The sequence below is a fragment of the Protopterus annectens genome, chromosome 13.part0 (genome assembly GCF_019279795.1).
Source record: "Protopterus annectens isolate FY-2018-M chromosome 13.part0, PAN1.0, whole genome shotgun sequence".
Classification (NCBI taxonomy): Eukaryota; Metazoa; Chordata; order Ceratodontiformes; family Protopteridae; genus Protopterus; species Protopterus annectens.
The window spans coordinates 98,840,621-98,867,314 of record NC_056747.1 but is presented as its reverse complement, the minus strand read 5'-3'; the positions used below and the strand labels follow the sequence as shown (position 1 = coordinate 98,867,314).

The 26,694-nt window shown below is 39.5% G+C and overlaps 1 protein-coding gene across 4 annotated transcripts in view; it reads left to right on the top strand.

Moving 5' to 3' along the window:
- LOC122817620 (golgin IMH1-like) overlaps window positions 1–26,409 on the top strand; it is a 283,457-nt gene extending 257,048 nt beyond the window's left edge. For 3 of the 4 annotated variants that reach the window (XM_044090669.1, XM_044090668.1, XM_044090666.1), the window contains 3 exons: window positions 7,548–7,631; window positions 15,512–15,616; window positions 26,255–26,408. In XM_044090669.1, the coding sequence (XP_043946604.1) occupies window positions 7,548–7,631; window positions 15,512–15,616; window positions 26,255–26,391 (326 nt within the window). In that variant the 3' untranslated portion in view covers window positions 26,392–26,408. Of the gene's footprint in view, window positions 1–7,547; window positions 7,632–15,511; window positions 15,617–26,254 lie in introns of all 4 variants that reach the window. The other variant, XM_044090667.1, reaches the window with a different exon arrangement.
- Window positions 26,410–26,694: the final 285 nt, after the last annotated feature.

The window sequence follows — 26,694 nt, the reverse complement described above, 5'->3', positions numbered from 1 at the left end:
AGAAGGTTATAGCCAGCTATAAGGTGCTTAGGAACTCAGGAGGATACCCTCCCAGGGGCTTTTGTTAAAAAGTTCTACGTAGGGAGAATGCAGTTACATTCCCATTTGGAGGAGAGGTAGGTGTAAAGCTTTGAAAGTTGTTTATTTTTGACATTGTCCTTAGTGTGTAAGGGAGAGTTTTCCATTTCTTACCTAAGGAGAAGCAGAGCTGTCATCCAGCAGGATGTTTAGGTTTGTGGACAGTAATTAAGTTTTGGTGTTTGGATCTGAGAGTTCTATTTGGGGTGTATGGGGGAAGGATGCTAGCTAGAGTGGGCATTTGGTTGGATTAAATATTAGTCGATGTGCTGTAGTAAGCAGGAGAAAGTCCAGGTAATTTGTGAATTCCAACCAGTTGAGGGATTGGAGGGTAACAGTGATGAGTGGAATGTTTGGCTTTGGTGGCAAATTTAGAAATGTTGTTATAACAGCTTTCAGGTTTGGAAGTGATGGAAGAGGATAGGTTAGTTAGTAGCGGGGCGCCATACAGAAGGGAGGGAAGGAGGGAAGGAGGTAAGTGGAGGCCAGAGTATGCCTGGTAGTAGTAGAGAGCAGGTGGTTGTTCCTGTATAGCATACCTAGTTTTTGGTGAGTTTTCTTTATATTTTACTGAATATAGATGTCGAACTTGAGGTGTTTGTCTATAGTTACACCGAGTAGTTTGGCAAAGGGAACAACTTTGATCTGAGAGTTGCTTTGGCTAAGAACTTGGAAGGGATTTTTATCAAAAGAGAAAGATTTTGAGGGTGTGAATAGTAGTATTTTAGATTTGTTAGCATTAAGAGAAAGGTGATTTTGGTGCATCCAGATCTCAGTAGTTGAGAAGGCAGACTGAGTTTTAGATAGGTGTTCAGGGAGGTTAGAGGCAGAGCAGACAAATGTAGAGTCATCTGCATATTGGATGACTTTGGCATTAAGAATACCAGAGTGAAAGGTATTGATAAAGATATTAAACAGCACTGGTCGAGGATGGACCTCTGTGGTACTCCGGTAGGGGTGGGCAAGAAAGGTGAGGTACCTTTTTTCCATTTCACAGCCTGAGATCTTTCTGACAGATAGCTTGAGAACCAGGAAAGAGTGTTTTGGGAGAGATTTGGGTTTGAGAAGTAACAGTATCAAATGCTTTAGAGAGATCTAGGAGCACTGTGGATACTAAGTTCCCAGAATCTCAGGCTTGATTGACAGTTTCCAAGAATGAGAGTAGAGCTGTTATGGTGCTATGTCCTGGTTGGAAGCCATTTTGGGTAGGGGTAGGAAGTTGGCTTTTAGTCAGAAAAGGCATTAGTTGGACATGGATGCATTTTTCTAGGATTTTGGAGAGTGGAGAGAGAAGAGCTATAGGGCGGAAGGTTAAAATGTTAGTGTTTTAGCCTCCGTTATGTAGAGGAAGAATAAAGGGGGAACACCAGAGTTTAAGTACATAGGATTCCTTTATAGCTCTATTAATTAGGATACTAATTGGGAGAGATATACCATCAGCAGCAGACTTGAGAATGGAAGAGGGGGTGTTGTCAGGTGCATTGGAGCACGGTTTAAGTTTGGATAGAAGTCTTTTATGTAGTTACTGAAGACAGGTTTAAGCTGAAACTTAGGGGGGAAATTATTTGGGGACTTTTCAGATGAGGTAGAATGTAGGAGAGATTGGTTGTTGTTGGGAAAAGTTTTCATTACGTCGGATATTGACTCTATAAAGAAAGAGTTGAATAGTGAGGCTAATTCGAGGTCAGATTTACTTGGGTATGAACAGGGGTTATTTTTGGAGTCTGGGTTGAGCAGTGAGTTTATGGAGTTCCAAAAAAGCCTAGGGTTTTGCGGATGGTTGGACTGGAGCTTAGTGTAGTAGGAATTTTTGTCTTCGAAGATTTGTTTTTTTGCAAAGTTACGGAGCTGTGTATATTGGAGAAGGGTTTCAGGAAGTTTATTCTTTAGGTAAAGCTTCCAGGATTTGTCTCTTTGATGCATAATTTGCTTTGTTTCTTTGGTAAGCCAAGGGGCAGTTATAGTTTTTATTCTTTTTTTTCCTTGGTGGAGCTAGGGAACCAAGGTGCAGTTATAGCTCTTATTCTTTTTTTTCCCCTGGTGGAGCTAGGGAACCAAGGGGCAGTTATAGTTTTTATTCTTTTTTTCCTTGGTGGAGCTAGGGAACCAAGGGGCAGTTATAGTTTTTATTCTTTTTTTCCTTGGTGGAGCTAGGGAACCAAGGGGCAGTTATAGTTTTTATTCTTGTTTTCCTTGGTGGAGCTGGGGAATTTAGAGCTTCTAGGAAAGTAGAACTAAAGTGGTCTATGGCTTTATCGATTGGAAGGGTTTTTAGAATGTTTGTTTTAGATAGTTAGAGAAGGTTTTTGGGGTCACATTTACTAAGATTGTGGGTCTGAATATATTGATGTTGGTGTGGATGGGAGGTGGTTGCATGGTAAATGAAACCTGGGAGGTGGTCACTAAGAGTCAGGGATTGTGCCAGAGTTGGTAATTTTATTTGGATGGGTGACTAAGATCCAGTCAAGAGTGGATCCTGAGGGGTTTGTTTTACTGGGTTGTGATGGAGAGGGTTACTTGAGTAAAGGTGAAGAGGTTAATGGACAGGAGTACGGGACTGTTGATTTTATTCCAGTCAATGTTTACATCGACTAACATGTAAGTTTCAAGGTTAATTTCAGCTGAGGGACATTGGAGTATGTCTTCAAGGGTTGAGACATTATTTCCAGGTGGGATATAAAGGGCGATGATACAGAGGCTTTTGTGATTATTCATTTTTAATAGACCGATTGTTAGTTCTGCATTGGCAAATTTAGGAATGGGGTTTAGTAGGGGAATTAAGGTAAGTAGATTGGAATCAATTAATGCAACGCCTTCACCTTTTTTCTTTGGGCAGTCACATCTAAGAGTGTGAAATCCAGAGGGTAGAATTTCAGAGTCTGAGATATGGGGTTTGAGCCAAGTTTCAGAGATGGCTACAATGTCAGGCTGGTTATAACTTAGCCATGCTTGAAACTGGTGTGCTTTGTTGTCAAGACTCGCAGCAGTGAGTGTGAAAAATTTAAAAGTATTCTAGGGGGATGAAAGGTTAGAGGAAGGAGGAGGGTAATTGTTATTTGTGGGTGTGTTAGGTCCGGGGTTGGGGCGAATGTCTCCAGCTAAGATGAGGTTAATGAAGGAAGTTATTTTAGTGCATTTTGGTTTGGATTTAGGGTATTCTGGATGGTCTAGTATTTGTTTAAGAGTAAGTGTCTTAGCAGTAGTGGAAATATTTTAGGATTAAAAAGGTAGAGAGGGTTGAGCTGAAATAGAGGATGAGATGGAAAAGAAATGTTTATTTGTGTGAGGGAGGAGATGGTTTTGTGCAGGAGTATGGTAAGGAGTAGAGAGTGGAAGCTGATTGGAGGTATAGGAGCTGGCATGGTATAAAGTTGTTAGGGAGTAGTAGGAGGGAGATGGGGTTTAGAGTGTTAGGAACAGTAAAAAAAGCATGGTTAGAAAAAGGTAGTTTAATATGGGAGGATTTGTAGTTGGAGAGAAGAGCTGTGGGGTGAGAGGGGGTAGTGAGAGAGTGATGTATTTAATTAGTGATGCATTTAATTACTGTGGGTGAAAGGAGGAGGGGTAAAGAGGGGAAGGCTTTGATTGGATGGTTGACTGTGGGTGAAAGGAGGAGGGGAAAAGAGGGGAAGACTTTGACAGAATGGCTGTCTTGAGTGGGTGGGAAATGGTAGAAATAAAAGTAGGAGTAGTGGGGGCATGTGAGAATTGGGGGTAGGGGAGCAGAGTGAGCCCATAGGGCAAATGGAGCAGGTAGAGCCAATGAGAAGGAAGGAAGAAAGCCAGCAAAAAGTTTTCAGTGAAGCTGAGAACTAGCTCAGAGGTAAGGAGGCACTGTGTGTGTGCAATTAGAAGGATGCAGAGGGTTGCCAGGGGCTAGGAGCTGAGAACAGGGCAGTAGCAGTTTAGTAGAATATATTAAAAGACAGGTAGTGGATGAACAATGCCGCCTTATGGCTTAATTGAGTAAGTACAATGGTAAGCTACAAGCACTCAGAGAAGGGAGAAACAGCCTAGGAGAGTAAAGGGAGATAAAATCCATGGTAGACTGCTAGCGAATGCATGCAGGGTTAATACACAACAGTGGTAGGTATAGGATATATTTTTTATTTTACAATAGGATACATACACATTTAAAGTTGGTTCTTAGAGAGGCAGAGTGGTTACAGAAGCACTGCAGGATCCCCTTAGGATGAACTTGACAAAATAGCAATAAGAATCACAAACAAACAATACCAGGAAGTACTTACATATGAGCACACTACTGGGGATTCCTATGAAGCAAAGCAGAACATCCAAGTCAAAAGATGGTGCCTTTCTACATCAGGGTTTTTGATATCTCCGTAATTAAGCAGGAGTGGGAATGAGTTGTGCAGGTTCAAGGTGGGGGAGGGGGCAGACACAAAGTAATACAAGGTTGTTATTCAGAAAAACTGGACTAGGCCAGCTGCTAAAAAGAAAACAGGAAAACCAAGCTAAGTCAATTCCAGGTCAGTGTAGTGCAGTATCTTCCTAATAACTACAAATCTTATGCTACTAATCTAGTACAGAGTGTTGAAAAGGACCACAACTTCTACAGGGAAAAACAACTGAAGTATGGGCTGCAGATACATAGGTAAATGGTTTCCAAGAGAATGTAGTTTTAAGCAATTGACCTAGGAGCACAATATGAAAAGGGGAAAGAGTCTTCAGTTTAGAAGAAAGATTAAATAAAACTCTAACATACACTAGTCTAGCTAAAAGCACTTTAGTGTTCCACCGACACAGGGTCTCACAGTGCAGGGCAACGAGACAGCTTTGGGTTGATTGGAGGTTGGCCAAGACACGGGATGAAACTTTTGCCGAGGGGAACTAGTGTAGCTAAAAACACTTTAGTGTTCCACTGATGCAGGGTCTCACAGTGCAGGGCAATGAGACAGCCTTGGGTTGATTGGAGGTAAGACACAGGATGAAACTTTTGCTGACGGGAATGCAAGCACACTACTGGCGATTCCTATGAAGCAAGGCAGAAAAGCTTAGTAAAAAGATGGTGCCGTTCTCCTTGCTTGGGATTAACCACATAGGTGCATCCAAGCATGCATGCCCATTCTGGGGAGGTGGGTGTGCATCCAAGCATGCACACCCACCTCTCCAGAATGGGCATGCTCATCATCCATTACTGTACTATCAACTGTATTGCTACTTAAACCCAGGTACCCTGGGCTGTAGTCAGAGCTTTATTGCTCTACACCATCAGTGTAGACAACATGGAAGAGAATAGTGGAGAACTAAATGGACATCATCTGTGTCCTGCTGCATTGCTTCACTGTTCTGCTCACATATATACCCAAGGTGATACAGACAAGGATAAATCTTTTCACAGATGACACAAAGATAGATGCAACAGTAGGGGATGGTGAAAGAGTTTTGGAAAGGCTGAACTAGGGGCTGAAAAGTGAAAGTTCAGTCTTCCTTCAAACAAACACAATTTATTTATTTTATTTACTGACATTAACTGGGTTAGTCCAGCTGAGCCACAGGCCCATTTTCAGTGTTGACCCGAGGAGAAAAGCTCCAGAATTATTCCAATTGATAACAATGATTACAAATAATAAAAATGGAAAGAAGTAAAATCAACAGATAGTAACACAGAAGTCATACATATTGGCATGATTTTTGCTCCAACAAGAGGAGGTCAAGAAATAAAATACATAACGTGATTCTAGAAGTGTAAGCATATCCACAAATATTCATGTCTACATAAGAGCAGTCAGAAATAATCAAAAAGTGGCCTGTACAATACAACAGAGGTTACGATTTTTAAGAGGTGAGGAGATAAGAGGTAAAGAAGTAGAAGAAAGCTAGGGGTCAAGTAGATGAGAGGGGGAAAAGGTCATGTGGGGGGTTGACATGGGCAGAACCACAACTTTAGTAGATGAAGTTTTAGTTCTTGTTTGAACAAGTACTTCTGAGATACAATGTACTGTACTTGGGCCATATTATACCTATGGCATGTTATATCAGCTGGGGGAATGGCAACTGAGAACAGTGCAGGAAATGGATACAGGGAAGTTAATCACACCCTGACTGCACCAGAAGAGTGAGAGGGCATTGGCAACAGAATGCTGGGGTATATCTTAAGGGGACAGACTTTAGGAGTAAACCGGTAATCTTTACATGTACTTAGCAGAGAGGAAATGCAAGGAAGCATTCAGGAGACTGGGTGCAGGAGAAGACACAGATAGAGGGAGGCAGAATGCTGAAGTTACTTAAAGACTGGATTACACAGATTCTCCATCTCCTTCTGCCGTCTTGCAAATATAATGCAATACATTTAAACTAGCACGGGATTGGGGGCAGCACAAAATCAAGCTAAAATAAGGTATTATGTATACACTGCAGTGAAGAGGTACCTTGCTAAAGTCCTTCAAAAGAATAAAAAGAACAAAGAACTGTTTAAAAATGCATAGTGAGAAGACTGAATGGGCATTAAACAAGCAACACTAAGAAATACATTTCACACAAAAGGTTCTATTCATAGGCCATAACCTTACTGAAATGATCGAATGGCAGATACTATTCGTGAAATCAAGGAATGTAACAAACAGTGTCTTGTTGACAGAAGAAAGACAAATGTACCTCCACCTTCTTCATGAGGTGAAAGTCATTGCTACTATCTAAGAGACAGTAGGTGAGACAAGTGATTCATAGATATTTCCAGGCCAATGAGCCTCATGACTGTGCTCACCTTGCCTGTACACTCCTTTCTCCAGGTGGGTCATAATGATCCTCAGCTACTAGTTGTTTCTTTATTAATGCTACAGTAAGTACCTGACTTAAAAAGAGGTTTGAAGGTATTTTTTTTTATTTTAGATATTTCTTGACCATGTAAGCCCACAATACATAAATGTGTCTTCCTAGGTGCGACTCTGGAGCACTATCTGGAATTGCTCGGAGTCATACAAATAGGCAAATGGTGGTGGGAGGAATCAAACCCCATACACCTTGGACACAGGAGCAGCTCATTATCAGATCAGAGCCTTAATCCTCTGCACTAGCTGCCAGTAGTCTAATGGATCACTGAAGTTTAAAGAACAAGGAACTTTAATCTGCTGACTTGCACAGCTGCCTTGACATGCTCTTCCATTGCCTTTAAACCTCACTGTAAGTCAGATAATTTTTAACATGGCTGCAGTTATTTTTTATTTCTCAATTTGGGAAGGTTAGTGCATTTACTGATCAATAGTAGCCAAGGATAATCTAAGCCCCTGTCACTTTGGGATTTACAAACTTCAGCTGTCCTTCACTTTAAAAAATACTTTATCTTCATAATTGTTTCTGCAGAAATGTATTATTGTGTTCTGTCACTACAAAACTGTTAAAATTATATGTAAAGAACTACATTTGGACATTGCCAGATTAGAGGGACAGGGAAAGACAGGACATGATTGGATTACTTTTAAACTCTGTCCTTAATTTTCTGATGATAGAAAATGTAACAGCCACGGAAATGAAAATCCTCGACCTAGTGAAAGAAAATGCACATCTGCGGAATACATCTTCTCTTTTGCTAGGTAAGAGTTGTTTATGGCTAAAACTATTTGTATCACTTCTGTACCCAGCTTTAGCAAACTGCGTTTTACTATTTACTTAATAAAAAGCCTAACTAATCAAATTCATCTCTAACCTCTCTCCTACCCCTATATTCAAAGCAATCAGAAATAAACACAATACCACTACTGAAAAACTAAAACCCTGACTCGCCTGCTAATCCTGGCAATCTTCTCTCATCCTTTTTATTCAAATATATATATATATATATATATATATATATATATATATATATATATATACAGACTTCATAATCCCTCCACCCCCTTCAAATTTATAATCCCTACCTAAATTTAATCACCATGCCTGATATCTGGAAAACAACCACTGTTAAACTCTTTTCCCAAAAAACTAACCCATCCCACACCACTGACTTCTGTCCCATCATACAAAAGTTTACAATGTCTTTCAGCTTTTCCCGGTTAGGGGTCGCCACAGCGGAACTCCAGTCCGCTAATGATTGGCAGTAGAGTTTTACGTGCTGGCTTGCCAGGCCTAACACACAACCTTCAACAAAGGAATGCCTGTTCACATCTGTCGTCTCACAGAAGACGCTCTTACTGAGAATCGAACGGGCAACGTCTAACTGTGAGGCGACAACCCATTACATTTCCCAGTATCATTTACTATCCTCAAAAGAACATGGCTTTTGTGCTGGTAGGAGCAATTTAACTGTACTCTGGACTCTTACTGATAACATCCTCGTCTATGGACAACAGCCTCCTCAATGGAGACATCTTTATTGCCCTCACCAAAGTTTTCCATCTGGTTGATCATAGCATTCTGTTAGATCACCTAACTGAGACTGGAATTAGCCCAGATACAGCTCCTTAGTTTAGAAATGATCTTTCCAGTTGGTACTTCTCTGTTCAGTTACACAACACCCCCTTGACTTCTATCTCTCTCCTTAAAGGAGTCCCTCAGGGCTCTATTCTGGCTCCCCTTTTCCATTTTCAGTAATAAACTACAACTTCACCTCCCTCACCTCTCTCTCTCGTACTTTATGCTGATGTCTTGGTCTTATTTTACTCAAACCTGACCTCCTTGGTCATACAACTACAAGCGGACTTTCTTTCTCTCATTAAATGGCTTAACAAAAAGCTAGTTATGATCACTTCCATAACTAAAGTCATGCTGCTTGGTACATCCCCTCAATGGCTGAATAAGTCTAGTTTACTTCATATCCACAACCATCTTGACAAACCCATTAATCCAGTCATCTCCTTCAAGTACATTGATATGTTGCTTGATCCCACACTGAACTCTCACCTTCACTTAGAAAAAATACAGAAAATTAATTCCTATTTGGTTTTATAAAATGTTCCCCCTTTTCTCAAAATCAACAAGTAATGCCATAGTCAAAGACATTCTACTAGCTCAGATCGAATATGGACTTCTGCTCATTGCAGCAGCATCCAAGAACAATTCCTCCAAAATCCAAACTATAAGGAATTCTATCTGTCATTTCATTACCCTCTTCCATACAGATGAGGATCATTGTATTATGCTTAATAAAGCCAGTTGGCTACCTGCTCAATGAAGTGCCAACCTGCTTCTTGAATCTCACCTCTATAATCTTCTTAAAGAACACCCCGCTCCTTACCTTGCCTCCAATCTCTTCAGATGACCACCCAGTTACAATTGAAGTCTTAATCATTCTGGTCTATATCTTCAATGTCTCATAACCAGACTTCATTGTACTAACCATACTTTCTCCATCCTAGGCCCCATGGTTTCTGTCTCCCTACTTAATCTTAAAGACTCCATGTCATACCCATCATTTTATGCCTATCTTAAAGATCATCTCAAATCTGAGTCAGTTTGCAAATTTCCTTCTGGACACATCACCTAATCCCCCTGGACACATCACCTAATCCCCCTGGACACATCACCTAATCCCCCTGTCCCTTTACCAGTCAGGCACCTTTACCGTGCTCACATTATCTCCATGCACTAATCTGTGACATCACCTAATCCCCCTGGACACATCACCTAATCCCCCTGTCCCTTTAGCAGTCAGGCACCTTTGCCGTGCTCACATTATCTCCATGCACTAATCTGTGACATCCCTTTCACAATCTGTATATTGCACATTGCTAATTTCTGTGTGCCATTACTTTACTTTTGCTATCTTTTACACTTTGTACTCTATCCCTTCATTGTGTCACTCTTCTTTCCTACTTAATCTAACCATCCATTCCTATTGTCATCTGTACCATGTGTTTTATTATTAAAATGGTTATTGATTTATTGCCATCTGCACACAGCATTTCATTTGTACCCATAATGCTTGCTAACTTGCTTTTCTACTGTCATTAATATTTCTGTGGGCAGAAAGTGAAATAGGTCTATCTGGATCAGTGCTCTGCTCTGGTTCCAAACTGAATAAATATCTGTATTAACAAACACAGGTATAGACTTCTCACAATCACCCAGACAGGTGTAATATTCGACTGAAGCTGAAAAGAAACATCTTTTAAGCAGTTGACATAGCTGTAAATAATCAACTAACAAAAATAATAAGTATAGCAGTAAGTTACACTCTCCTTTTATGTAAGAATCACATTGTGATAGTTGACAGTCCTAATATCACAGCATAACAACGGCAAACTATATAACTGTACTATGATACCAGAAAGCTGTAGTACTAAATTGTAATAAAAGCAAAACTATTGCAACACCATCAGATTACCAAACAACATTACTACACTAACATCTGTGAACTTACAGCAGCACACCATGTCCCCAGCAACCTACAGCACCACACATTGTCCCCAGCAACCTACAGCACCACACATTGTCCCCAGCAACCTACAGCACCACACCATGTCCTCAGCAAACTACAGCGCTACACCATGTCCTCGGCAAACTACAGCACTACACCATGTCCCCATCAAACTACAGAAGCAAACCATGTCCCCAGCAACCTACAGAAGCAAACCATGTCCCCAGCAACCTACCACACAACACCATGTCCCCAGCAACCTACAGCAGCACACCATGTCCCCAGCAACCTACAGCAGCACACAATGTCCCCAGCAACCTACAGCAGCACACATTGTCCCCAGCAATCTACAGCAGCACACAATGTCCCCAGCAAACTACAGCACCACACATTGCCCCTAGCAAACTACAGCAGCACACCATGTCCCTAGCAACCTACAGCATCACACCACGTCCCCGGCAACCTACAGCACCACACCACGTCCTCGGCAAACTACAGCACTACACCATGTCCACATCAAACTACAGAAGCAAACCATGTCCCCAGCAACCTACCGCACAACACCATGTCCCCAGCAACCTACCGCACAACACCATGTCCCCAGCAACCTACCGCACAACACCATGTCCCCAGCAACCTACAGCAGCACACCATGTCCCCACAAACTACAGCAGCACACATTGTCCCCAGCAATCTACAGCAGCACACAATGTCCCCAGCAAACTACAGCACCACACGTTGCCCCTAGCAAACTACAGCAGCACACCATGTCCCCAGCAAGCAGCAGCACACAATGTCCCCAGCAACCTACAGCAGCACACAATGTCCCCAGCAAACTACAGCACAACACCATGTCTCCAGAAAACTACAGCACCACACATTGCCCCCAGCAAACAACATCACCACATATTGTCCCCAAACTACACACCAGTAACAGCAGCAAATTAGAGCATTACACCATAACACTGGCAAACTACAGTACCACACCATAAAATTACTAAACAGCATCACGGATCATAACACCAGCATATTAGAATACCACATCTTAATACTAGCAAGATGCTAAAAGAAACCACACAAGTCAGAAACTGGACACCAATATTAGCACATGCACTGTTTTTCTTTAAAGCTTGGAAAAAGCTAGCATTGTTCTCAAAGGCTGTGCTGTCTACAAACAAAACACAGGTATAGCATGTTGCTAACACAATCATAGACTGAATTTTATTGCACTGTGCTCTGTTGATGCATGAGATTAGATATATGGACAAGGGATATTTATCATTTGCATCATCTTTAGGTGTTTTGTTGCACTGTGTTCTGTTTAGGAATGAGATTAGATAGACAGTGGGATTGTGCCGGTTGCATCATTTTCAGGGTGCTTTTTATTGCACTGTGTTCTGTTGAGGAATGACATTAGATAAAAAGACAGAGGGATTGTGTCAACTGCATCATTTTCAGGTGTTCACAATAGTCTGTACCTGCTCGGCGTAAGTATGGCAGTTGGAGTGTAACTATAATCTGATCAAGCAAAATTGAAATGTATCTTTTTTTAGCATTTTGGAAATGAGAATGTCCTTTCAAGAGCACAATCACAGAATAACCTGTTTAAGAAGAGATCTTATCTGACTTACTCATGTATCTGCAGTATATAATGGGAACTTATTAGCTTCAAATCTAGCAGTCCAGGTTCACAATTCAATAGCTTATTCAATGTGGAGTACTGTTTCATTCAATAAGTAATAAAACAAGCATTTCAAAATGCATGCCTTATGGGTGGGTTTAGATTAATGTTAGGTTAAGGTAAGACACAAGGTATAGGGTTTGATTCTAACCTTGGGTTATTGGCTAGGATTAAAATGGCCTTTTAGGCCACTTAGCATAGGATTCTCCTATGATTTTAAAATCTAATCTGGTTACCACTGGCAGTATAGTGTGAGATTACAAACTCTACACCAAAGTATGGATTTGTTACATAGATCACAACAAACTGAAATGTGCTATTTCTACGTTATATAAACTCCTTTTGGTAATTCAACTTAAATATGTGTGTTATTTTAAAAGAGATTGTTTTAATGCTATTCAGAACATTGAAATAAGTTTATTTTTTAACAAGGAGAAGATGGAAAATGTCACCAGGACTTTGAATAATCAGAGCTCACTTATCTTGGAAGACTGTAATTTAATTTAACTCTTTTTCTCACATTGCTCACTCTGCCTTGTGCCATTAATTGTTATAATTTTTAAATAGAGGAAAATAACTTTGCGCTGGAAATAACTGGTTGTAACTTTTTTTTTGCTAGTAGCATATATAGCTGAAGAGTTTCCATTAACCACCCCATTTACCATTTTAAGAAATAATATATACATATCAGTTTTAAACCCAGATTCAGACACAGACAGCATTTGCAACCTGACTGTAAGCTATATGGCTATTTCATTCAAAAGAGTCAGATAAAGTAAGAAGACTAGATGACTAATTGTGGGTATAGTTACTTATTCATGAATTCTTGATTGACCCCTGGATCATTCATTCACATGTCAGCAAAGAAAATGTCTGTGGTAAAATACACACACACACACACACACACACACACAAACACACAGAAACACAGTTCATAGAGTTCAAGGAGCTGGTGTAGTTAATTCATAAAATCAGTGCTGTAATGTGTTATTGGCATATCATCTCAACACAAAGCTTATCAACACAAACAGGAGAACAAGCTCTTAGTGCTGATGTACACAATAGCCAATGCACTCCTCTCCTGTGCCAGTCTACATGTAAATATGTACAGCAGAGGAGTTTATTATACACAACCTTTTTGAGAAGAGTGTAGTCATGTCCAGCTGAGATGCATGGAATACTGCCAATGGGCTATAGCAGTCATACACAAATGGGTGTAAAGCAGTGTGAAACAAACAGTCTTAGCAGTACATGGTTGTCTTTCTACTCACATAGGGATTAAAGCTGTGATTCTTGTGAATAAGTGTGAATGTTAAAATGCTATGATGTACTACAATGATATACAACACTGCTTACAGTCTTGGGCAGAGGGGTCACCAACTCTGGTTTGCTGTCAAGGAGCAGATTTACATTCTACTCCATTAACACTGCCAAAAACTTCTCAGGCATTGGGCCATGCAATGCAGTTGCAGTTTTCAGTCAGTGTTGCAGGATCTAGTGGGTGTGGGTTAGTGATTCCCCCCTACCTGGCTCCATGTTGCTATCACCAAAGTGAGTGGTTTGTAAGCTGGACTTGGCTGCATGTTTGTGTTTATTGGTGATGGTCTATTATAGTTATACATTGGAATTCCCATAAAACCACATTTTATTGTGTGATGATGTGAGGTAGTGTCAACTGTGCTAGAAGAAGTAGGGCAGTGCATGTGTAATATATGCCAGCATAGCTAGCTAGAGTTTTGTAAATAATTATATGTCACTTGAATATCAGACTGATTTGTACAGATGTATGTGTTAAAAATGTATTTGTAAAGCTGTTGTGTTGAAAAAATGTATCAACAGTGGGTCCTGATGGACAGAAGAGACATGTACATGTATTTGAGGCTGTATTGTTCTAACTGCTGAAATGTGTATATTTTAACAGAGGATACTGGAAGGAAAAGGATTAAGCTTAGCCCAACTAACCTTAAGAAACATAGTCTAAAAATGTTTGGTTTAGGCCATAAAGATTCTATTTCACAAGTCTGAATACAGCAAGAAATGCAGTGTCTATGAAAAGCCTTTTCTGCAGGAAGGGTGGAAGTCTTGGAATTGTTTTAAAGTTTGCAGATGCTGTATTAAGCCTTAGCAAAGTTCTCTGTGTGTGTATTGTGACACATCTTTTCCAAATCCTGGCTCAGTTGCTAGTGAGGGGATAGTGTGGGAACCAGAGAGTCAGTGGAAGATATGTGATGTCATTCTGTAGCCAGCACTGAAATTGTATTTTGATACTAGTGAGAGATATAATAAAGGCAGTCAGCACTTTATTGGAACTGACACAAGACACTCCTCCACTTCATCTTGCCTGATCTATTCAGTAAGTAGGGAACAGTAATTCTTCAGTCAGTTATGAAAATATAGTAAGATTAGTTAAATATTGTTTTTCTGTATATGTCAGTCTTCACATCTGTGCATTTTTATATTTCCTTTGATTGAAACTCTGATGTTTATTGCAAATAGTCAGCATTTTCATGTTTTCATTATTTATTATTAAATATATCTATACCTTTCACTGTGGCTGGTCCTTTAGAAAATATTTAACCTTTGAGAGCACTTGCATTTATTTAATGGCAATGTGGCTCCATGTTCTTGAGAGCATTGTTGTTTGGTAAATACTACCATTTGTATAAGTATTAATTTTACTGAGAGTAACTGAGTACCCTGGTATGAGCCAGTGAATCTATCCTATAGTCTGGGTGAAGGTGTGTGTGTGTGTGTGTGTCAGTTACTTTGAACAGGAGGGACACTGACAGCACTGATTTCACAGCAATGGTGGTGGAGGATGTGGCGTGGAACAGCCGGCTAAGGACTTAATTCTATAGCTGTATCAGTACAGAATCTTATTTGGGGCCTGGAGAAAAAACCCAGCCCCAGGATTGAAGTGTACATTCCCTGTGTGCTCTTAAGGGAAATTGTATTTGGTACAGAGAGCTGCATTTGAAAATATTGCATCTCTCTATTCATTTCATAGTGAACATTCCCCACTGGTGTCAGTGGTATGGATTGGGGCTCCTTGATCACTGACTCAGAGGAGAGACATCACAAACTGAATCAAGGAACCACCACCTTAATAATGGATAGGTTACATTACTCGGTAGGTGTAGAAGGACTTTGTCCCCGCCGCATGTCTGCATGAGTGAAATATGATTTAATGAAACATTCCAGGGAGGGATATCACTTTTTCATCAAAGTTGTTACATTTAAAAAATTATAGTAAAACTAAAATTGAAAACAAATACTGGCATTATTACATAAAAAAAATCATTGTGCTAGCATCAGTTCCAGTAATTTTCTTTAATCAATGAATGGCAGTAAAAAATGTAACTCGACTGCAAAAAATAAATAAATCAGTTGCCATTTCCTCAGTGGTCAATTAATGCTTGCTTTCTTAATGTTGACAGTGAACTTAACAGCCCAGTTGAATGAAACCAATGTCCTGCAGGAAGAAATCGCTATATTAAAGAAGGAAAATGCAAGGATTCCGTACATTATCGCCAACTTCACAGGTGAGTCGGTTTTATTGTTATTGGCAATGTCAGATATGACACATTACTGATAAATTGGCAAAGTTCACCAACTACACAAAAAAACTGAATTCTTACTTTTGCTAAATCTTCCGTAATCTGGAACTGACGGCTCTGAGGCATACAAACTTCAGAACAAAAGCATTCTGGGCCCAGCAACAGAATATGCATATTCTGCTAGCTTCTGAAATTTGGAAATAAAGATATCTATCACTTGGAAGCATTAACATTGCTGCTATTCAGATAAAAATATGTCATGTGGTTACTACTTCCCAATAATTAATTGTATAACATACACCAACAAAACTATGAAAGGCAGAATGGCACTTGAATTCACAACCTGCAGTTGTGCAGAAGAAGAAAGTCACAAAGTGTCTCAGTAAAATCCACACACCCAACCATTTACAGAGAACTTACTATTTTTTTCAAGGCAGGTAAAACTGATGAATCTGCATCTTTATGCAATGAGAACCATATGACCTGACCCTGGCTTAAGTCTTTACCTTGTGAGCAAAAAAACTATTTCAGGTATGTCAAAACAGGAATGTCCCAATGATCAGAGGGGTCTTCAGTCATTTAAATTTGCTTAACGTTAGTCAATAAACAGATCAGCAGTTTTCAAAGCAAAAAGTCTGTCATACTATATTCTATTGGGAACTCTATAATGGTGCCCCACATAATACCTCTAAGTAAGTAGTGTAACCCAAACTAGTATCATTACATGAGTCAGGCAAGGCTGAGGATAACAATATCAATGAAGGCTGCACAGACTGTTTACTGTTACCAGTATCATTTTATATGCATCATTAATAACCCAGAACACTATCCCCCAGTATTAGTAATTGACACATCGTAAGTGCTTTACTACCTGAACATTCCCCTGAATTTTCACTACCTGCAACTGCTCTGCCATAGCATTGACATTTAGCACTCATTTGTGTACATTCAAGTTGTTTCACCCAATCTGACCTCCTGTTCAGCATCTACAATTTATACATGCATTGTGTCCCCTACAGTATATTATGTAAAAGGTTAAGCTTGTTAACTTCTTTTTTTGTAAAATTGTTAAGTTTGTCTAATTCCTTGTATGTCTCAGAGCTTTTCTTCCTCGACCTCCACTGAAAACGGACATGTTGTCCAGTCGGACTTTCCCGGTAAAGAAATGTAAAATAAATAAATAAAAATAAATACTAGGTTTTGTCAGAATGAATGCACGCAGAATGATGTAGTAAATATCTTGGTTAATCACTTCTTTGCATGGACAGTCATCTGGAAAACGTCCTAGTTCACCAATGCTTTGCATGGACAATGACTTGTTCCACATACAGCAGCATGTTTGCTGTTAGGGTGGGGGCTACATGAGCTTATACTGCTCTAGTCAAAACTAGAGAGCCTAGGAGGAGCAGCTGAACATGAGATTGGTCACTAATGTATCTACAATAGCACAGACATGAAGAGAGTCAATAAGGGGAAGGAGGCAGAAACAGACAAGATCCATATGGACAGATGTCTATATTTTTCTTTTATTTAGGAAGTGGTAATGGACTAAGTCAAGTCAAGTCTAGCCCTGGAGAAGCAAGCATACTTTGAACTCCAGCTCAAAAGTAGTTTCTGCATTTATGCATGTGTGATGGCTTAACACAATCAAGTACTAGACACTAAATGATGGTCACAAAACGAAAACACTCCAGTGGTGGTGTAGCAGTAGTATAATGGAAATAAAACAATACCAGACTAAGCTCTTATAGAACAGGCTTCATCAGAGTCTGAACAAAATATAATGACTGATTTACTTAAATATGCACCATTCAAAGGGTAACCTCTGCATACAAACATTTTAATTAGTTGATCCATTTAATGAAAAATAAAATTTCGTAACTAATCAATCTAGAGAGTTGTACCAGTTGGCCCTTGACCACCCCCTTCTTTTGAAATAACGGGGGGACAACTCACAAAATGAAGAAATGAGTTAGAATATGTCTTTTTTCAGAAAATTGTTGAGTACTGTGCTTTTTTATGTTTTAGCCTTGTATAACAAAACATCCAAATAATCTAAACTTTTGGTGTCCCACCTGTAAGTAAACTTAAAAAAACACATTGAACCCTCTAAAAAATTAAATACTGGACTCCTTTCTCTTCCATAAAATTAAAATATCATCTAAAAATATAAAGTAGTGTGTAATACATTGAGTATATGGATTAGGGAATATCATTCTTCTTCCATTCAGCCAGGACAAGGTTAGCATAAATGGGGGCACATCCGGCCCCATAGCAACTCCTATGTTTTCATTTTGTGGCATGTGTGATGGCAACTAAGAAGGGCAGTGAAAGCTGGCGGGACAAATAGTTTGCCAAGTGGTTTGCTATCCTGCTGATATTTACCATGCTTATACATTTCTACCCTTTCTGACTTTCTGTGACCACAGCCCTAACTGTCCCCCTATTTATTGGTGGTCTTACTTTTTTTTCTGACTACTACACTTACATAGCTACTTATCTAGTTATCTGATACATAGTGAGATGGGAAAACCAGAAATTCTTGTATGACTTCAAAATATAGGATTCCATGTTAGTGATGGTATTATAAACCTGTGGAGGTAAATAACATGCAACTTCATGCAGAGCATGCAGTAACTGTGGGGAGCAACAAGGATATTTGGTACATCATTCTACGCGTATAAATCTGATAAACTTGAACGATATGTGACACAACAAAATTAATTATATAGCATTAGGTAAACGACTTAATCTAACATTAAAAAAAAAGACTTCACCTTCATACAGCTTTCAGAATATGGTTAGGCAAGGGGGACGAATTAGATGATTGATTATTGAAATTGTTGACCTTCAGAATGTCAAATGCATAGTATTGAATGCTCAAAAGGTCGATAAATGCTGGTATCTGAGATCATAGTATAGCAGGGAGTGGTATATATAATTAGCAGAGTGTGTGTTGCAAATTTGTGTTTTGTACCTTTTATGGTAGTTTTCAATATTCTGGACATTTGATATTGTCTGTTCAATGTTCTGACTGTCGATTATTTGAGTAGTCGCCATTCTAACATAGATCCACTAGAGTAAAAATAAAAGGAAAAGCCTCCTTGTTCAAAGTAATCCATTGCTGTATTCCTGTACGTATTTTGCAAGCAGACAGTTAACCAGAGTAGAATGTATGCATAGAATGTATACATTCTATCAAAAGTAAATATTACAAACACGAAGCAACCTTTCTTTGAGCTTTAAGTCATCCGCTTTATTCAAAGTAATGAGCACGTTTGTCTATCAGACTTCATCAGCTATAATGTTTCTTCTGACCAAATATTACCTTTTCTCCAAGGATATGCAGTCTTAGGATTAGGATATTTATGTTGCATGGCACAGCACTCTATGTGAAAATTAAAGAGGAAAGCAGTCTCCTTACAAAGAAGGCAGAAGGAGTTGCATTGTTTCTTTGTGGATGTAGAGAAAGCATATGACAGGGTGCCTAGAGAGGAGTTGTGGTATTGTATGAGGAAGTCGGGAGTGTCAGAGAAGTATGTAAAGAGTAGTGTGACAGCAGTGAGGTCTGCGGTGGGAGTGATGGATGTGTTTAAGGTGGAGGTGGGATTACATCAAGGATCATCTCTGAGCCCTTTCTTATTTGCAATGGTGATAGGTTGACAGACGTGATCACACAGGAGTCCCCTTAGACTATGATGTTTGCAGATGACATTGTGATCTGTAGTGAGAGTAGGGAACAGGTGGAGGAGACCCTGGAGAGGTGGAGATATACTCTAGAGAGAAGAGGAATGAAGGTCAGCAGGGCTAAGACAGAATATATGTGTGTGAATGAGAGGGAGGATAGAGGAATGGTGAGGATGCAGGGAGTAGAGGTGGGGAAGGTGGATGAGTTTAAGTACTTGGGATCAACAGTTCAGAGTAACGGTGAGTGTGGAAGAGAGGTGAAGAAGAGAGTACAGGCAGGATGGAGTGGGTGGAGAAGAGTGTCAGGAGTGAATTGTGACAGACAAGTACCAGTAAGAGTGAAAGGGAAGGTCTACAAGAGGGTAGTGAGACCAGCTATGTTATATGGGTTGGAGACAGTGGCATTGACAAAAAGGCAGGAGTCAGAGCTTGATGTGGCAGAGTTGAAGATGGTAAGATTTGCACTGGGTGTGATGAGGATGGACAGGATTAGGAATAAGTATATTAGAGGGTCAGTCCAGGTTTGGAGACAAAGCCAGAGAGGCAAGATTATGTTGGTTTGGACATGTGCTAAGGAGGGATGCAGAGTATATTGGGAAAAAGATGCTAAGGATGAAGCTGCCAGGTAACAGGAAAAGAGGGAGGCCTAAGATAAGGTTTATGGATGTGGTGAGAGAGGACATGCAGGTGGTTGGTGTGACAGAGCAAGATGCAGAGGACAAGAAGAAATGGAAACAGTTGATCTGCTGTGGCGACCCCTAATGAGAGCAGCCAAAAGAACTCGTCTCCTTACAAAAAAGGATCAGAACATATACTGCTTTCTTTTTTTTTGTCTGTGCTCCTGCATGCTCTTTAATATGAACAGCTTTCTTGGGTTATAGTACAATGAGCGAACATTTTTATTTTTTACATACACTTTACCGATTTATAACTTGAGAAAATAATACTGTTCCTACCGTGGTGTACTTTGCTTTATACACTTTTCAAATGTCGCTAATGTGTTAGAATACGTATGTTTATAGTTCACCTCAACGCCAACTACTCTTGCATGCCATTTTAAGTATAGCCAGTTCTCCTTTTTGTGCTCAAAATAACCTATCCCATTTGGTTATAGATTGGCTTCACCCATCCCATGGTCAATAATTATATATTACCCCTATTTGAGATCATACCATAGATAATTTCAGGGGAATCGTGCATGGGATAAAGCACTTAGGAGTATCCACTGTCTGTTAGTATAACTATAAATCTAACATTTTTTTTTACTTTGAGCTTGTGGTACCTTATCTAAAAAAGTTAACCACATTGTTTTAGATAAGAAATACTTTTACAAAACGATATTGCTGCAGATCTAGCCTGAAGAGATTTTTAATGCTGATGTTAACGTTTGCTATTAAATGTTCCATGAACTTACAAATGAGATGACTGAGGCTGATTGAGGTTATAGTTTACAGGGTTTGTATTATGGCCACCTTTATGGAGTGGCATCACCAATGCTTATGCCAAGCTCAACTTAAACAGCTTTTGTAGAGGGTACATCAGGGCAAGTTTGGTATTATTAATCAAACAGCCATGAATGTTATTGTGTCCCATAGAGGATATATTCTTAATCTTGGACATCACTTTCAGTGCCTGTTATTTAGTAATGATGGGAGTTTCAGAGCTATGAAGATTGTAGGGCTCAGTAGTGAAAATTGCCTGTATCCAAGCAAATACATTTAGTGCAATGTCCCCTGGGTCTGAGCTGGTTTTGTCATTTTATAAAAGCTCTGTACATTTTCAAGTGCTGCTTCTTAGCTTTGTAACATAACTAAAGGAAGATTTATCTTTTGTTTCAGATGCCAACCAGAATTCATGGGCTGCCTTAGTAGATCTAATTGTTTTTAAAACTCTTAGTGAAATTCCTAACAGTTTCCTTGACATGGGGGACTTTAGATCTGCCTTATACTCCAATGTGTTTTTTTTTTTCTTTCAGCTTTTATTCATATTAGTAGCCCACCAGGATGGTTTGCTTTTTAAATTCCCATTATTATACTGTAAATTTATCTATGTGGGAATAAATCTCATTGGCAATCTATTTGCTGAGGCAATGGCAGGGGGATGCCGTTAAGGGAATTTCAAGACGTCATCATCGAATCTGAGATATGTGCACTTAAAGTTGTTGACTTCTGCTGTACTGGTTTCAGGTGGTCTAGATACTTCTAAGAAACATTTAATAGTTTATTGTCTGGCAATCAGCTCATTTGCTGAAGTATTGAGTTAGAAGGGAAAATAGCATTTTTTGTAAATGGTCAGGGCTAACAGTTTTCTTGTTATTGCTATTATTTATGCCAGTTACCATCAACATTATGGTTAGTATACACAAGTAAGCTAGCTGTTATACTATCCCTAACAGTAACCATAATGTTTAACATTTGCTTTTCATGTGAATTCATATTTTCAGTAATGCATTCCATTAATTTTTCCAATTTTTCTCATTCATTCAGTGAAGTAGCATTCCATATATTGTCAGACAAAATATATGCACACAAACACACACAGAAAGAACCAAAAACAAAATAACTGGATACCATGTCCTCTTGCCATCACAGTGCTCACGAGAGATTCTTAACACTCTATTGGAAACTTTAATCTGGCAGTTAGTACAGAGAATTAAAGCTATGAACTGGTAATAAGCTGTTTTATGGGTGCAGGGTTTGATTCTTACCATCTTCATTTCCTTATGTTACTCTCAGCAAGTCATTTAAGCATGCAGAGCTCCTAAGTCACCCCTGAAAATGCACAATTTTCCAGTGGGATTCCCTGATTAACAAGTAGATAAAAACACCCTGAGAAAGGTACCATTTGTATCCACTTCTACTACTTTTAATAAGCTCAACAAATGTTGGATACTGGCAACCTATACCTTTGCACAATGCACTTCTTAATTAGCAAATCAGTAAATTAAAAATGGGCATGGTGCTGGACACTTTTGGTTATTGGGATGGTTTCAGTAAGTATTTTTAATATTCAGGGACCCAGAAATTGGAGGAGGTGCTGAATGAAACATATGAAGTATCTCAGAAATGTGTTGCCTAAAATAATCCATTAAAAATATTATTTTACTTTCATAATACATAAAATCAGGATTATTATTTTGTGGTAACAGCAGGCATGACACGAGTATAATGTTATCCCTTATTGTTTACCAGCATTTAATGGCAATATTTTTAACACTTTTCAGCATACACTTACCATGTATTCAGCCTGACTACAAACGAAAATGGCTTGCAGGGTTTTCATCTGGAAAGTAGTAGTTACCATTTTATAGGAATGCTTCATAAACAGGTTGCAAAAAAAGTAGAATATGGTCTCACTGTATTAGAAATTCAGAAGGCATAATTTAAATAGGTTATAACCTGAATTTGCTGGTTTATGGTGGAGGTGGGATTACATCGAGGATCAGCTCTGAGCCCTTACCTATTTGCAATGGTGATTGACGAGTTGACAGACAAGATCAAATAGAAGTGCCCATGGACTAGGATGTTTGCAGATGACATTGTGATCTGTAGTGAGAGTAGGAAACAGATGGAGGAGACCCTGGAGAGGTGGAGATATGCTCTAGAGAGAAGAGGAATGAAGGTCAGCAGGACTAAGACAGAATATATGTGCGTGAATGAGAGGGAGGATAGAGGAATGGTGAGGATACAGGGAGTAGAGGTGGTGAAGGTGGATGAGTTTAAATACTTGGGATCAACAGTTCAGAGTAATGATGAGTGTGGAAGAGAGGTGAAGAAGAGAGTACAGGCAGGATGGAGTGGGTGGAGAAGAGTTTCAGAAGTGATTTGTGACAGACGAGTACCAGTAAGAGTGAAAGGGGAGGTCTACAACAGGGTAATGAGACCAGCTATGTTATATGGGTTGAAGACAGTGGCACTGACAAAAAGGCAGGAGTCAGAGCTGGACGTGGCAGAGTTAAAGATGTTAAGATTTGCACTGAGTGTGATGAGGGTGGACAGGATTAGGAATAAGTATATTAGAGGGTCAGCCCAGGTTGGAAGGTTTGGAGACAAAGCCAGAGAGGCAAGATTATGTTGGTTTGGACATGTGCTGAGGAAGGATGCAGAGTATATTGGGAAAAAGATGCTAAGGATGAAGCTGCCAGGTAACAGGAAAAGAGGAAGGCCTAAGATAAGGTTCATGGATGTGGTGAGAGAGGACATGCAGGTGGTTGGTGTGACAGAGCTAGATGCAGAGTACAGGAAGAAATGGAAACAGATGATCCGTTGTGGCGACCCCTAACGGGAGCAGCTGAAAAAAGAAGATAACCTGAATTTGCTGGTATACCGAAATAGGAGTTTATGCAGTACTTCAGAAGGCTCTACTCCAAAGCAGGAGTAAAACTTCGATATTTCTTGATACTGCTTTATTCAAGTCTAGGTAACGTATGAGCAAAATCAGTACAGAGAGTCCTTTTAATACAGATTCATGCAGATTTGGCTGTGTTCCAGGTATAGTTAAATTCCTATGTTTTCAAACCATTTCATCCTGAAACTATCTTCTACTTTCTGTTGCTCCTCTTCTCAATGGCTTGTGGTACTTAATTTTGGTGAATAGTTTCCTCACCTTTTATGTTTTTATACTGGGAATTCAAAAATGTACCTCTACACTCGGAGCCCAGCTTCCCAGCCAAGCAACAGCTATCAGTATCAGAATCTCTGGTACATATCACATCATCTTTATACTCACAAGTACATTGTGAAAAACATTTTTATTGTATTAATGGATTTCTTACAAAACTGTCATTATGATTGTGGACTCAAAAATCTATTCATTTTGCCTCATCGTTCCATATAAAATATCAATAATTTTGCTTAAATATTTCAGTACCAAAAGAATAAAAATAAGAAATTGACCAAAGTTCCTAATAATTGAAAAATCCAAACTGGGCCCTACAGTCATTGCAGCTTTCTGGACTTTGGCTATAAAAAGTTAAACCTGCAGTACCACATTTCAGTAATAAACGCTGATTAACAAACTACTCTTCTGGCCTTGGAAAATATCCCTTTTCCTAGCACTAGAAAGTAGAACGACTATAGTCAAAGGTGAACGTGCAGCCTTACTAGGAAGCAATCTCCATCTGATAATAGCAGTCTCCCAAAATCTTAAAAAATTGGCAGGTCACAGCATACAAAATCTGTAAATTCATGACACACACTACTAGAACATAGAACCATTGTCACTTCTAGCAAAAGCTAAATGGCTCCCAATAAATCAATATACTAAATTACTGTACAGTTCACTTCTCTGAAAACTCAACTTTGATAGATGTCTGCTAATAAGGCAATCCAGTTATAATGTATACTCCGAAAACCTACTTACTTTAAACTCCACAAACTAAACTCTTCACTAATGACCACAGCTTCTCTATTCTCACAACACAACTGTGGGGACCCTACTTCTTCCATTAAGAGATGCCAAGTCCTACAAGAAAGTGATTAAAAATTCACCTCCAGAAAGTTTGCTCTTTTAAATACTCTCTCAAGAACACTCCACCCTAGGGTAGCAATGTAGCACAGAGGGATAAAGCTGTAACTGCAACCCAGCGACTTGGTTTTGATTAGAGTCTTGAGCATCTGATTTATTGGCAAGAGCGGAATGGGCAGATCCATCCCAGGAGGGAAGGCATTCACTGATGATGCTTCTTGAGGGGAGGAGTGGCCTAATGAGGGAAGTAGCCCTTGGACAATGGTCAGTGAACACAGATGAGGGGGGGTGGAAGTAAAAAGTAACCCCCCCCCATGAATGTAGTAAGCCAGACTCCTAGAATGCAGTTAAGTTATAAACCGGTACCAGCCCTATCAGAGAAAGTAAGTGTGTGTGTGTGTGTGTGTGGGGGGGGTTAATCAGGTAGCTGCTAGGCCTGGCAATGTGGCTGGATCCAGCAGAAGGTGACTTAGGCAGCTGCCTAAGACCTGGTGCTGGCAGGGGGGCCCCATAAACATTAACAAAAAAATTAGAAACTCTCCTAATGTTTATGGGCCCCCAATAAACATTAGGACAGTTTCTAATTGTTGTTAAATGTTTATGGGGCCCCCCTGTCAGCACCAGATCTAGGCAGGGGGCCCCATGAACATTAAAAAAAATTAGAAACTCTCCTAATTCGCAACCCAAAAATCTGTCTGGGTCAAGGTTAATGGAAATAGAGTCTAAGCAGCTGCTCTGTTTTACTGTAGTCTCTCATGGGATCCAAGCATATGTATGTATGTATTTTAAACGGTTTACTATCATAAATTTGAAAGTAAAAATAAATAATGTCTTTATTTTCAAATTTATGCATCGAAAATGAACATTTTCGAATAATAGTAAACTCGAAAACAAGGGTGTATTGTCGAAAATGTCGCTTGCGACATTTACGGCGATACACAGCACGCCCACCCTTCCCATAATCACCTACCGACCTAACCGAACACACAGTTATGCAGGGGGGCTGTGCCCCCCTGCACCCACCCAGTGGGAGGCTGTTCCCCCCACACCACCCTTAACTTAATATTCCAACTCCGTGATCGCACTACAGTGAGGAAAGGGATGCATTTCCCTAACCGCACTGTACCGCGATTCCCCTCCCATGACCGAAAGTTAGAATTGCGAATGCACAGTTCATTCGCAATGCAAACCTTCGCTCATGTCACCTGCCATAATATGAAGTATTCGAACATCTGATGTTCGAATACTTCATAGCCGTGCAAATACACGTCGACATAATGATAGCAAACCATTTTAAACTTATGATTGCTATCTAACTTTGGTAGTTTCAGCTATTTCTATGTGATTACTGTGCAATGAAGTGATTGATTTTGGTACATATACTTGTTCCTTCTGTATACTTGTTCCTTCTGTATACTACAAAAGCTAATGACAAAAACAATAATCTTTCTTTTTATTTATTTTTCACAGCATTGCATCATGAGATGAGGAACATAACAAGTGATTTGGAAGAGTGTAACCAACGATATGAAGAGACAGAGAAGAGACGCATACAAGAGATGAGTGAGATAAATCAGCAAATGAATAAAACAAGAGAAGAACAGTAAGAAATCATTATTCATTCATTGTTTCATGCTTTTCCAAACTGCTAAGCTACTCTGTAAAATCAGATCTTTAACTGTCAGTGACATTATGAAGCCTCCAGTTGTACTGAGGAGATCTTCGTAAGATACACTGACGCTTCTGTTTACAATAGTAATATGTTTAAGCAAAAATAAAAAATGAAGGGATCAAAACTAGATTTCTCTAGACTAAGGCATTAATAGCGCTGTCTGAAATTTAATTTTGACCTAAAGATAATAAGATGACTGGTGTAAGGGACTTAAAATGCTGCATGAAGATTTGATATA